Source organism: Antechinus flavipes, chromosome 3, assembly GCF_016432865.1.
Source record: "Antechinus flavipes isolate AdamAnt ecotype Samford, QLD, Australia chromosome 3, AdamAnt_v2, whole genome shotgun sequence".
Lineage (NCBI taxonomy): Eukaryota > Metazoa > Chordata > Mammalia > Dasyuromorphia > Dasyuridae > Antechinus > Antechinus flavipes.
In genome coordinates, this window is record NC_067400.1 from 519,394,986 (window position 1) to 519,407,513 (window position 12,528).

General features: G+C 44.6%; 1 protein-coding gene across 8 annotated transcripts in view; it reads left to right on the forward strand.

Moving 5' to 3' along the window:
- ARRB1 (arrestin beta 1) overlaps positions 1-12,528 on the forward strand; it is a 179,496-nt gene that overhangs the window by 89,468 nt on the left and 77,500 nt on the right. For all 8 annotated transcript variants that reach the window (XM_051987096.1, XM_051987102.1, XM_051987100.1 and 5 more), the window contains 4 exons: positions 4,373-4,417; positions 5,682-5,875; positions 9,133-9,192; positions 11,566-11,633. In XM_051987096.1, coding sequence (XP_051843056.1) covers positions 4,373-4,417; positions 5,682-5,875; positions 9,133-9,192; positions 11,566-11,633 — 367 coding nt within the window. The remainder of the gene's footprint in view (positions 1-4,372; positions 4,418-5,681; positions 5,876-9,132; positions 9,193-11,565; positions 11,634-12,528) is intronic.

Sequence of the window (12,528 nt, forward strand, 5' to 3'; positions counted from 1 at the left end):
AAGCCCAAGTGCCTTACGGTGGAAAGAGTCTCCAACCTGCAGGTCTTTCCTGACCCGCCATATAAACCTCGGCAAAACACTGCCCTTCTCTGAGTTTGATTCTCATACAGGATTGAATTTGATGGGCCGCAGTAAGGTCCAATGGCGAGGACACTGGCTCTGGAGTCAGAAAATCAGGATTGAATCCATAGGGTTATGGAAAAAGGGACCTTGGAGACGATCGAGGTAACCCTGTCATGTTACCATGAAGAAACTCAGATCCTGGCAGGTGGGGGGGGGGGGGAGCTTCAGAGGTGGGATATGAACTCATCCCCTACGTTCCTCACTTCGGGGGGATTTCTGATATCTCCCTTTCCCAGACCTCTTCATCTGCAGTGATACACAATATGTACATCTCCACGCCATTTCTTGCATTCCTATGGCTTCGGGTGCCTCTGTTGCTATGATAATGCTAAAAGCTGAGGCGACAAGCAAAAGGTCCTGAAGCAAATTTGACTTCATAGGTATCATTAAGGTTTGGGAGGCTAAGCCACATAACCTGTACCTTATTGATAGCCATACCTTATTGAAAAGAAATAGGGTATATTAAAAGGGAGAGGGACAGGGAGTATAGCATAGAGTAGCATATTAAGAAGGCACTCTCAAGTAGTCATCTTTTAAAATTATGTGTTGTGGAAATGCTTGTTTTATTCCACAAATTAAAAATAAATTTAATTAATTTTGAAAGAAAGGGCATGCTCAAATAATGAAAGCTAGGAATCAGACTGGGGAGAGTATAAGGAAGAGTATGTGACTAAAGGTCAAAGGAGGGAGATAGGGAAGTGATTTTGTCATTGGAGCATATGATAAACCAGAGCCTTCCCTCTGATGCTTATTACTTGGATAGCCTTGAGAAAACCACTTATCTCCTCAAACTTAGTTTCTTTAGCTGAAGAATCAGGAGTCCAAAAGACATGGCCTTGTTTCCAGCTCTAAGATCCTTCCATCCCTAAGGTTCTTTTCATCTCTGTGACCCTCTGTGAGGGTCTGTGACCATGATATAGATAGTGAGGAATAAAGGGATGGAACATGTGCATTGTGCACACACACATGCAGAGACAGAGGTTTAGACAGAAGAGGATTTGCATTTAATTTTTATTAATATGTCATAATATTTATATAGTAGTATTAACATATTGAATATAAATTTAGAAGAAAAAGTCTGAGAGATGTGGATGGAGAGAGAGAGAAAACATATTACAAAAAGAGAGATGGTGACTAGGAGAGGACACAGGAAGAGAAAGAAACAAGAATTATGAAATTGGGTTCTCTCTCTCCCCCTCTTTCTTCCCTCTCTCTTTTCCCTTTCCTACCTGCCTCTCTTTTTCTCTCTCCCTCTCTATCTCTTCTTCTCTCCCCTCCCGCCTTCTCTCTTTCTCTCTTTCCCTCTATCTCCCCCTACTTTCTCTCTTTCTGTCCCTCTTTCTCGTTCTTTCTCACTCTTTCTTTCCTTCTATCTCTCCCTACTTTCTCCCTTCCTCACTCTTCTTTTTTTTTGTCTCTCCGTCTCTGTCTCTCTTGTCTCTTTCTTTTTCCCTCTGTCTATATGTCTGTCTCTCCCTCTATTTCCCCTATTTCTCTGTTTGTCTCTCTCTGTGTGTGTGTGTGTGTGTGTGTGTCTGTCTGTCTGTCTCTGTCTCTCTTTCTCTCTCTCTCTTTCTCTTTCCCTCTGTTTTCCCCCACTTTTTCTCTCTCTCCCCCTCTTTCCCTCTCTCCTTTCTTTCTCTTTTCCTCTGTATGTATCCTCTCTTTCTCTCTCCTTTTTTTTTTCTCTCTCTTCCTTTTTTCCTCCCTGCATAAACACACACACACACACACACACACACACACACACACACACACACCCCTATAAGAGAGAGAGAAGAGAAGAGAGAACAGATAGAGTGACATACAGAGAAAAGGAAGACAAAGACAGGGTACATACCAAGGGAAAATAAGGGGAGGAGAGGGACCTTGCTGCTGTATTATCTTCTGTCCCTGGGGATGTTTTGAAACCTATTTAATTACAAATTCTACTGATTATACTTTTGCAAAAAGCTTTTCATTCTCTAATTTCTCTCCCTTGCAAGAGAAAGAGAGGCTGCTGCTGGCATGGAAGGAGCCCCGACCTGGGGATCCTGAGTCAAGGTCCCAGCTTGACTGTGATCCTGGACAAACCTCTTGCCCTTTCTGGACCCCAGCTTCTCCCTCTGTAAATTGAGATGATCTCGAAGGTTCCTTCTGGCCTTGAGACTTTGTGTGTTTTGTTCTAAGGCCCTCTTTCTCTCAGCCCTGACTTTCTGGGGTCAGCCCTAGGAGATTGGTTGCTATTTTTTGGTGTGGCAGAACTTGTCGTTCAGCTCACCAGTGACACGTTGTGTTAGGTGACATGGAGCTGATCTCTATGAGCCACATATATGTAAAATGGGGACAGTAATATTACTATCTGTAGGGGTCAATGTGAGAGCCTAATGAGATAATCACACACTTTGTAAACTTCCAGACCCTCCCGGAATGCCGGCTCTGATGCTCCCGTGCCCTACAAATATTCTGGTGGCTCTCTCGTGGCATGATCTTGATTCTAAGATGCACCCCTTTTGGAAGGTCCAGCTTTGGAGCTTGGGATGCACTAGTTGGGGAGGCTGGCTCAGCCCAGGGAGCCAGAGAAAGCAGGCTGGGAGTACTGGAGAATGGCAGCCTTCCCTCCACACTCCCACTCCCTTTTCCCCATGGGTTCTCTTGGCTGTGGAACTGTGGTTTCTAGGGAGCTTACTAGAGGAGGCTTAGGGCTTGAGCATCAAGACAGGGAATTCTGCCATTAAGGAGAAAGGGTCCTGTCCATTCGGAGAGGCAGGGCAACACATGAAGGACCTCTCTGGGCTTTTAAGGATGCCCCAGGTAGTAAGCTCCGGGGTTGGACTGAGAGTATGGGAGTCAGGCTGGTAGATTCACGGTCCATTTGCTCATTCATTCATCCAACAAACATTCACTAAACATCTGCTCTGTGCATGGTCCCATGCTCACGGCCGGGGGACATACTGAGATAAATGAGAAACCATCTGGTAGGGGAAGATAATACACATTCAGAGAAATAGAATGTGAATTAGAAAAGGACAGACACCTCAGGAGGGCCATGAAATCCTATGAAAGCTGAAGGGAGAGAATACTCGCTTATTGGAGAAGAGAGACCCTGGGAGACCTTCTGGAGGAGGTGGCATCCAAAGTGGGCCTTGAGGGATATCAGCAGGAAGGGTTTACTGATCCAGGGTAGCATTGGTGGGGTTGGGGGTACAGTTTTCAGGGTAGGATTGAAACGAAGTATAAAAAACAACCACAAGTCCTGGGTTAGAGTCTCAGGTCTTCCCAACGGCAGTTTAATTTCTTTTTCTCCAGCACAGGGTAGAGCTTCCCCACATGACCTCTTCAGAGCCCTCCCAGCTCTAGCATTCTGGCTTCAGGGTAAAGTTAGCGGAAGGGCAGGAATCAGTGTAAAACGAGAGGTTTGAGGCGAGAGAATGGATTGGAAGATTAATGGGTTGAAGTTTAGAGTAGGGATGATGGGTTTGTATAGGGGTTGGGTTCATGATAGGCTGGATGAGGTGTTTGTGATGGAGTAGGTTTATGGAGTATCATTTGGGTGAGGATTGATGAGTTTAAAACTCCCTAGCTGTGTGACCCTGGGCAAGTCACTTTACCCCAATTGTCTCAAAAAAGAAAAAAAGGATTGATGAGTTTATGATGATATTGGGAGGATTGGGGTGGTTGGAATTTGTACCAGGGATGGTGGGTGGCTCTGGGATTAGGAGGAGGATTGGTGGAGTTTATTATTATTATTTATTAAGTATAGAATTGGTGAAGATGTAGTTATAGTCATATTGATGAGAGTTCATCATTGGGTTAATGGGTTTTGGACCCAGAGTTGGATTGTTAGGTTTTTGGTAGAAGTGGCAGATGTAAGGTTAGATTAGTTTTGGTGTACATGGTATATTCAATTCAATATAACTGAATATTTATGAATTATTTACCAAGCTATGTTCTAGGAATACAGAGACAAGAATTAAGTCTTTGATGTCAAGGAGTTTTTATTATATGAATTTGGCATTCAGTTAGTGGAATTGGGACTCAAATGTAGCTTGGGATTGATGAGTTGAAAATGAGAGTGATGGGATTGGAGTTTGAGTGAGTTCAGATTGGGGATGGTGAGTTTGGATTTTGAATGGTGCATTCAGTTTGGGAACGTTGTGCATGTAATCTTGGTAGTAGATTTGGATTACAGAGTAGAGTTTGAAGGTTAGAGAGCACTTAAATCTATAGTCTTCCCTCTTTCTCTTCTTCACTCTGTTATTTCTTTCAGATGGTGTGGTTCTGGTGGATCCTGAGTACCTCAAGGAGAGGAGAGGTGAGTCCCCTGCTCAGCCCTCCCCAAACCGATCATATGTGGATTCTTGTCTCTTCCTTCATTCCTTGGTCTGGCCCCACTCTTAGCCTTCCTCACGCTCTCCTTCTCTGTCTCAGGGAGACCCAGTATCAATTAATCTGTCCTTTTCTCCTTTTTTCTTCCCTGCTCCTTGCTCCCATCCAGCTCCACAAATGAAGGAGAAAACAATCTTTATTATTACCTATTCTAGCCTTACCTCCCTTGGATCAACCTATCTCTCCCCATCCTTTCTCCCTTACCCTTTTTCAGCCGCTCTCATTCAAGCTCAACCAAGAACTGTCCCTCAAACTAGCCCACCTCTCCTCCATTCTTTTAGCCCTTCCATCCCATTCTTCCCTGAGGACCATCCAACTTCCTTTAAATGCAATCAAATCTCCTGAACAAACCCCACTTCCCATTCCTCAGGCTAACTTGATTCTACTAGCCCTTCCTACCCTCCTTATTTCCTATGGACTCTCCCAGAGGCTTCCAGCTTCTTGTAGCTTCAACCTTCCCAAGCTCAGGCCCATTGTCTAGCTTTAGGCAGCTCACAAAAGCCCTCTAAACCTCTTCCCTCTTTAATTCTCATTAAAACCTTATGGATTCTCCAGCTTTTTTTTTTTTTTTAAAGCTTGTAATCCCTTACTGAGGGGTTGTACCCCCTTACTCAGACTCTCCCCAACTTTTCCCTGGATAAATAGACTTCATTTCCTCATCTGTAAAAGGATGATAATACCTCCTTTCAGCTGCCTGATCTCAGAAAAGTTCCATAAGCCTTTTCCAGATTAGATTGGTCCAGCTAACTCAGAATCTTTCACTCTCTGGGTCTCCCAGTATTTCTGGTCTCCTCCATTCTCTACAAGAGCTCAGCTACTTCCCACTCCTGAACTCCCCTGTCCCTGTTATTCAGTGTAGCTTTTAGTAGGGGAAAAAGATCCTGTGTATAGGATATTATGAGGACCCTTTCCTCCCCTCCTAGTAGATACATGGGCCATACACAGGGGCTCAGGCCTGGGCTGCTTTCTCCATTTGGGAAAGGACTAGGCTCTCTCCCCTGCCTTGTCCCGCCTAATCTCCATGCAGAGAAGGAGGGCACCCTTAGTATGTGGCAGCGCATGGGCCCTTTACTGGATCTCTTGCTGTGGTCTGTCAGGAATGGGCTGAGGGCTTTTATGGAAATGTGATGGCTGCTTTTTGAGAGAATCCACTCACTCTTTGACTCCTGTCATTTCCTTTCCCCCCACAGTGTACGTAACTCTGACCTGCGCCTTCCGCTACGGCCGGGAGGATCTGGACGTGCTGGGCCTGACCTTCCGCAAGGACCTGTTTGTGGCCAACATCCAGTCCTTCCCACCTGCTCCTGAAGACAGGCCCCTCACGCGGCTCCAAGAACGGCTCATCAGGAAACTGGGAGAGCATGCTTACCCCTTCACCTTTGAGGTGAGGGATCCCCAGCCCTCTCTTTTTTGCACTTTACCGTGTCCATCAATTTATCTATTATTAATCCTACCCAGCCCATTGAAGAATAATTTTCAGATCTGGACTCTGGCTCCTTCAAACGAAGCGATATAAGCAATTACAGGGTCACCCCAACAAAGAGCTGTCCAGCTTTAGCCGCTGCTGTTACCTAATACTTGGAAGATTGTCTCTTTCATTTAAACATTTGGAAAGAAAGCAGTGATTTTGAAGTGACAACATGGTTTCCTCAAGAACAAATTATACCAGACTAACTACATTTTTGGTTCTGAAATAGGGTTACTAGACTGGGAGATCAGAGGAGTGTCTTAGATGTCTTATGTCCAGATTTCAGCAAGATATTCCACAAGTTTCTCACAATGCTTTAGAATGTGAGGTTCCTAATTCTATTTCATCTTTATCACCTGGCACATTTCCGGGCACATATTAAGTGCTTAATATATGCTTGTTTATTAATCAGTTAGGTAAGATGAAGGACTGAGGGCTGAATGTTTATATACACATGTCCTCCTAGGGAGAGAGATGATGGGTTGTGGGTGAGAGATATGGTAATTGGGAGGGGATAAGGGAAAGAAAAAGGAAGAAAACACAGTGCCTAATACATAGTTAGCAGCTAATAAATGTTTGTTTGCTAAATGTTGAAGACAAAAATATAGGCAAAAAAGAAAAATATTACTTGCCCTCAATTTGAGGAGTTTACATTTTTTAAAACTTTAATTTTATTTTTATATTCATATTTTTCCCCGTCTTCATCCTCAGATGAGAAAGCAAGAAAAACAAAATTGCTGTTATAAATATGTACAGTCATGTAAAACAAATTCTTACATTAGCCATGTTCAAAGACTTATCTTAATCTACACTATAAGTTTGTCACCTTTCCATAATAAGATAAATCATATTTCTTCTTAGTACTTGAGCCAATTGGGCTTGGTTGTTGTATCAATTACAGTTTTTAAGTCTTTCAAAGGTGTTTGTCCTTTTAATATTGCTGTTACTACATAAATTGTTCTCCTGGTTCTGCTCACTTGATTCATGTATGAACCATTAATTCATCCAAATTTAAGTAACTTTCATTCTAATAAATTGTGGACAACCCACAAAGGGAGCTACGTAGTGAGCAAGGATATGGTTTTAAAGCACAGAGAAAGTCAGGATAGGATGAGAAGGGAATGAAAGCAGGTTGTTCTGGTAATTGTCTGACTCTGACTTCTTTTGGGGTTTTCTTGAGAAAAATACAGGAGTGATTTGTCATTCCTTCTGTAACTCATTTTATAGACGGGAAACTGAGACAAACAGGGTTGAATGACTTGCCCGAGATTACACAGCCAGTAAGTATCTGAGGCCGGATTTGGATTCAGGAAATGACTTGCTCCAGGTCTGACACTATCCACTGAACCACTGAACTGCCCCTCAGTTTGGCTCTTACAAAATAGCAGCTTCAGGCAGCTCAGGTGGTAGGAGAGCTCCTTATGGGGAGCTCTACCGGGATGAGCTGGCCACAGGAATGGTAGCCTTTCCCAGAGTGAGGAGGCCCCAAAGACTCCAGGAGAAACCAGCAGTAGAAGGGACATGATTTTAAAGTGTAAAGAAAACCATGAATAGAGTTGATGAGGAAATGAAGGTGAAGGAGAAGCAAGAGCAGGGAAGGATGAGACCTGGCTGGATGATTCAGTCAGCAAGGGCTATTGGAAGGGAGCACATTGAGGAAATACTACATTTGAGTGCAGTTGACCAACTCCATTATTATCTGTGTAAGGGCTGGACCTTTCTCTGGACCTCATTTATCTGATCTGTAAAATAAAGTCTTAAAATGTTAAACCTGATGCTCTCTGAGGTCTCTTCTAGTTCTAAACCCCAGGGTGCTAGGAAGGCAAGCTCAGCTCTCAGCTGCTCACCATTTTTGGTTAGTGATTTGCCCGAAGATAAAAATGGCCCCCGGGGTAGATTTGCCCATGATGCATCACTGAGAAGGAGCAGCTGATGATTTGGATTGCTGAATTGTAATCTAGAAAGATCTCGATCAGCTGGAAGAGTAACCCAAGCTAACAGAAACGGGTACAGGGAGGGAGGAGGAAGCATGTCTGGACTGCTAGAAGTTCATGTAAGAAAACCCTGGGGTTTTTCTCTGTTGGCCACAGACTCGAGATGAGTCACCAGTGCGGCTGGTATGATGGCTCTAAAAGCTAATGATCTTGTGCTGTGTGCTTAGATGCAGATTCGGGTCATAGATACAAAGAAGGGACTAGATCAGAGAAATCCAGTCCTACTCTGCCTTTCTACAGGAGAGAGAACAAGAGTCCCAAGGAGCTTCCTCACCTCGGATGGGATCGCTAGAACCATAGATTTAGAGCTAAAGAAAAAAATCAGACCATTTAGGCCGTGACTTCATCTCACTGATGCTCAGAGTTGGAAAGGACTTTAAAACATGGACTATAGAATGTTAGTTTTGGAAGGGATCTTAGAAATTGCTCCACAGTGTCTCAGTTATAAGAGTATATATAATATAGAGAGAATATGTACTGTACTATAGTATATATAGTATTTATATACATAATAGAAAAAAAGATATTAGAAACTAAGTAGACAAACCCCATTTCATAGATGAGGAAACTGGGGCATTAGAAGAAAAAGTCAGGTCCACCTTTAACATGGAATCTTGGGGGGAGCCAGAAAGGTTTTAAGGGTACATGACACCTTCCTAATTCACAGCCTGATTTCAGGGTCCTGTGGGTGAGGGAAGCAAAGCAAGGGGACAGAAAGAGGAAGACTTTTAGCTCTGTGAGATTAAGTAATTGCTGCCTAAAATTCGCCCCAGGGCCATCAACAACTTTCCTCCTGCTACCCTGGGGGCAAGCTGGCCCCTCCTGAGGAATAGCTCCCTTTTGGGACCCGGCTATTAGCCACTTCTCCCAGCTGTGAAAATGAGCCCCATTTGCCGGGGAGGACTGTGGGCATGAGAGGCTGGGGAGGGATGTCGGAGTCCCCATCCTCCTCCTTGCCAGTTTTTGTTCCCTAATGCTGGCTGGCCCTGGTGGGGGCATTCTGGAGTGAGCTGCTGTCCATTGGAGGACAGATGCTGTATGTTGTTCCTTCTCTCAGAAAGCACCTGAAGGGAGAGAAAGCCGCAGCCCTCATCCTCAGACAGACCCAGGGGAGCCCTAGTCCGATGGGAGAGCTTGTTCTTCTAAGCCCTTGCTGACCCTGAGCTCTTTTCTCTGCAGATCCCTCCCAACTTGCCCTGCTCAGTGACACTGCAGCCGGGGCCTGAGGACACAGGGAAGGTAAGTCGGGTTTTGCTCATTGCCTCTGGGATTGGACTTCTCCACCTCTCCCACAAGGGGCTGACGGGAAGTGAGATGGCCACGTCTGGGCAGAACAGGGTGGGAGTAATTCAGGCAGCCCCCAGTGCCTTCAGGAGGGTGAAGTGTTCAGATGGGTATAGGGAAGTGAAATCCCAGGAAGCAGTAGAACTAGCTCCCCGTCTCCATCCCTGAGGGCTATAAGAGGAGGATGAGCATTAGTTGGGGAGATGGAGAAGTTTTCTGTTCCCATATCAGATGGAACTCGGTGCCCTTTCTGAACCTTTTGGGTAGGGAAATTCTAGGGTCCTAGGAAGCAGAGGATCTGGAAAGCCTTTTCTGCCTCCACCACTCCATGATTTTGTGAAACATTTACAAAATGCTCTCTTGATTACATTTGTTATCTTAAAATCAATTGCCCAAGGAAAAGATCAGTGAGGCATGAGTAGGCAGCCATCCATGTGAGAAAGATCTGGCGTGTTTGGGGTATGGAAGCCCATACTGGGTGTGAGTCAGCAGACAAAGCCAGAAACGAAACAGCCCCCGAGCCCCTCACGACAAAACGAACCCCAGAGAACCGGCTGCTGGAGAAAAGAAATAGAAAGTCGGTGTCCAGAGCAAGGCGAGTGACGGCCCTATTGCCTTCTGGGCCGGAGTGAGGAAGGCTGCTGACACACTACGGTGTGTTTCTGGGCCGGCCAGTCAGGATGGGGAAGGGTCTGGAGGCAACTTCTCAGGAATTCAGGGTGTTGGGGGTGTTTAGCTAAGGGGTAGGTAGAGACTTGCAGGGACTGGCCTGGGAAGAAGAGGATTTATCTCCCTCTGCCTCAGGAACAACGGGGAAAGGAGGGAGACATATATGAAGAGACATATGGAATCTGAGCTGCCCACAGAAGAGACTGGGAAGAGGGTGGGCTTCTCATCATTGGGGAAGGGGGAAGAGTCTTTGAGCACAGGCTGGATGGGGGATTGTTTGTTGAGGATGTTGCAGGAGAAATTTCTATTCATTTGATTGTGTCCCCTTCTGACACTGAGGGCCTGTGGCTGAAGTTTTGGAAGAGTGGCTCCATAACTGTCGTACAGAAAAGGGTGGGAGCTGTGTAGATTGAGGTGGTCAGGGAAGACTTCTGAACCTTGAGAATTGGCAGGCTGGAGTATTTAGAAGGAAGGAAGAGAGGAAATCTTCAACATTTCTATCTTCCAAGAAATGATTGGGGAAGGCAGATTCATTCTGATGTGAGCCCAAGCCTGACAAAGTCAGAATGCGCTGTAAGCAAAAATTATTATAATCTACTTAAAAATTAATAGACCTGATTTCATTCTTATTTATCAAATGGTTTGTATTATTTGGGCTATTGTTCCCTTCCCTGCCTTTGGAGAACCAAGAGTATATGCAATTGTAGATGAAAAGGAACCTGCTTTTAATTGGGTGACCTTTCTCTCCCCTACCTCAGTTTTTTCAGCTGTGAAATGAAGATGTCATATTCTAACTTTGCTTCAAGTTCTGACTTATGTAGTTTCAAGTCTCTTCCAGGTGTAACATTTTGTGCTCAAGGGTCCCTTGTAATGATATTCTATGGTTCATGGTCCTGTCTAAGTCTGACATTCTATATTCTTTGTTCCAACATTCAATGCCCTAATGTCTCTCCCAACTCAGATGTTTTGTGTTTTTAGTGTTCCTCCTGACTCTGACATTCTATGGTTCTGTAACTTGACCTTACATTTCCTGAAGTCCCTGGGAATAAAGGAAAGCAATGTCTTTTTCCCCCTTCTGATCTGTCACTTTCTTCATCTGTCAAATAACTACCAGCCTTCTTTTCTCCTGGCATTAATGAAATAGCTTCTATATTTTCCGGCACATTAGAGCCGATTTTTGTAGCCTGAAATGTGTTTCAGGAAATTTCTGTGTCTAATACAGCAGAATGAAATTAAGCAGTAAGTATGGTCTCAGCTTGGGTGAACCCCAGGTTCTCTGAGGGGTAGAATTGGCATGGATATTGTCCATATGGAGATTACCTGCTCAGAGTTAACCCTGTGAGGGATTTTGGTTAAAAGAATAGGAATTCTTTTTATGGAACATAGGATGTCAAAACTGCAAGAAACCTTAGAACATAGAATGTCAAACCCAGAAAGGAACTCAGAGATGATCTCATCTTTACAAATGCGGACATTGAGTCTCAGAGAGTGAATAGACACACATTGGACTAGAAACCAGTCCAGTTCAGTTCAGGAATGGAACTCTTGATTTTCCACTTTGAGTTCTTTGTGCTTTCTTTTCCTGTCATCCCAATTCTTCCCCTGTGGGAGGGATCTTTGTACCTATAGCCTGGGACATTGTACCCCATCTTCTTGCAGGCCTGTGGTGTGGATTATGAAGTCAAAGCCTTCTGTGCAGAAAATCTGGAGGAGAAAACTCACAAACGGTAACCAGAACCGAGTCCTCTTTGTTAGCCCTGCCTGGGGGAGGGAGAATGGGACATGGATCAGAGCTCAGAACTTTGTGAACATGGAGGTAATGTGGTAGCAAAAATCCTGGGAAGGAGATAAGAGCAATAGGTTCTAATCTATCAATCACGGAAATGATTGTGGCCTTAAAGAGAACATTAGAAACTCAGTTTTCCCAATCTGTAACATGAGACTCTAAAGAGGAAATGAGAATATACATGATGGAAGCTCTCTAGTGGATTCTAGAGTGGATTTGCTATTTAGTTTATCTTTCAGACACCACCTAAATCTAGGGGGGTGATAGACACATCCCCTGCCCTTTGGAAGCCTCTGATCTGAGGGGAAATACTTAGTGTGTGCCCTAAGGGAGCAGCTTATCTGAGGAAATGCAACATGGCCCTTTTCCTCAGAGAATGAAAAAGCCAGTGCTGAGGGTAGTGCTAAGCAGGGAAGAAACATCTAATGGGAATCCTCCCAAACACCATGAACAATATGGATAGAGAGGAAGTGGGACAGATGTGAACTCCATATTAGAAATTGCATTGTTAGTGAAAGGGTTAAGTAATGGGACCCAGAAGACAAAATAAAGTAAGGTTTGGGCAGTGAGGAAGACCTTGTATTCTGAGGTTGTGAACCCCAAATAAGAGCAATCAGTAACACTCCTGTGCAGCCCAGGTGGGTGGATGAGGGTGACATAAGTAGGGAAGCTGGAGGCCCAGATGGATTGGCTTTGCCATCTGGTGGACAATTCCCATATTGCAGGCAATTCTGTTGCCAATTTTAGTTGGAAAGAGCCAACTACTGACCCTCAGTCTTCTTACTGAGCGGTTGACTCCTCACTGATCACCCCTCTCTCTGACTGAGCGATCCTTC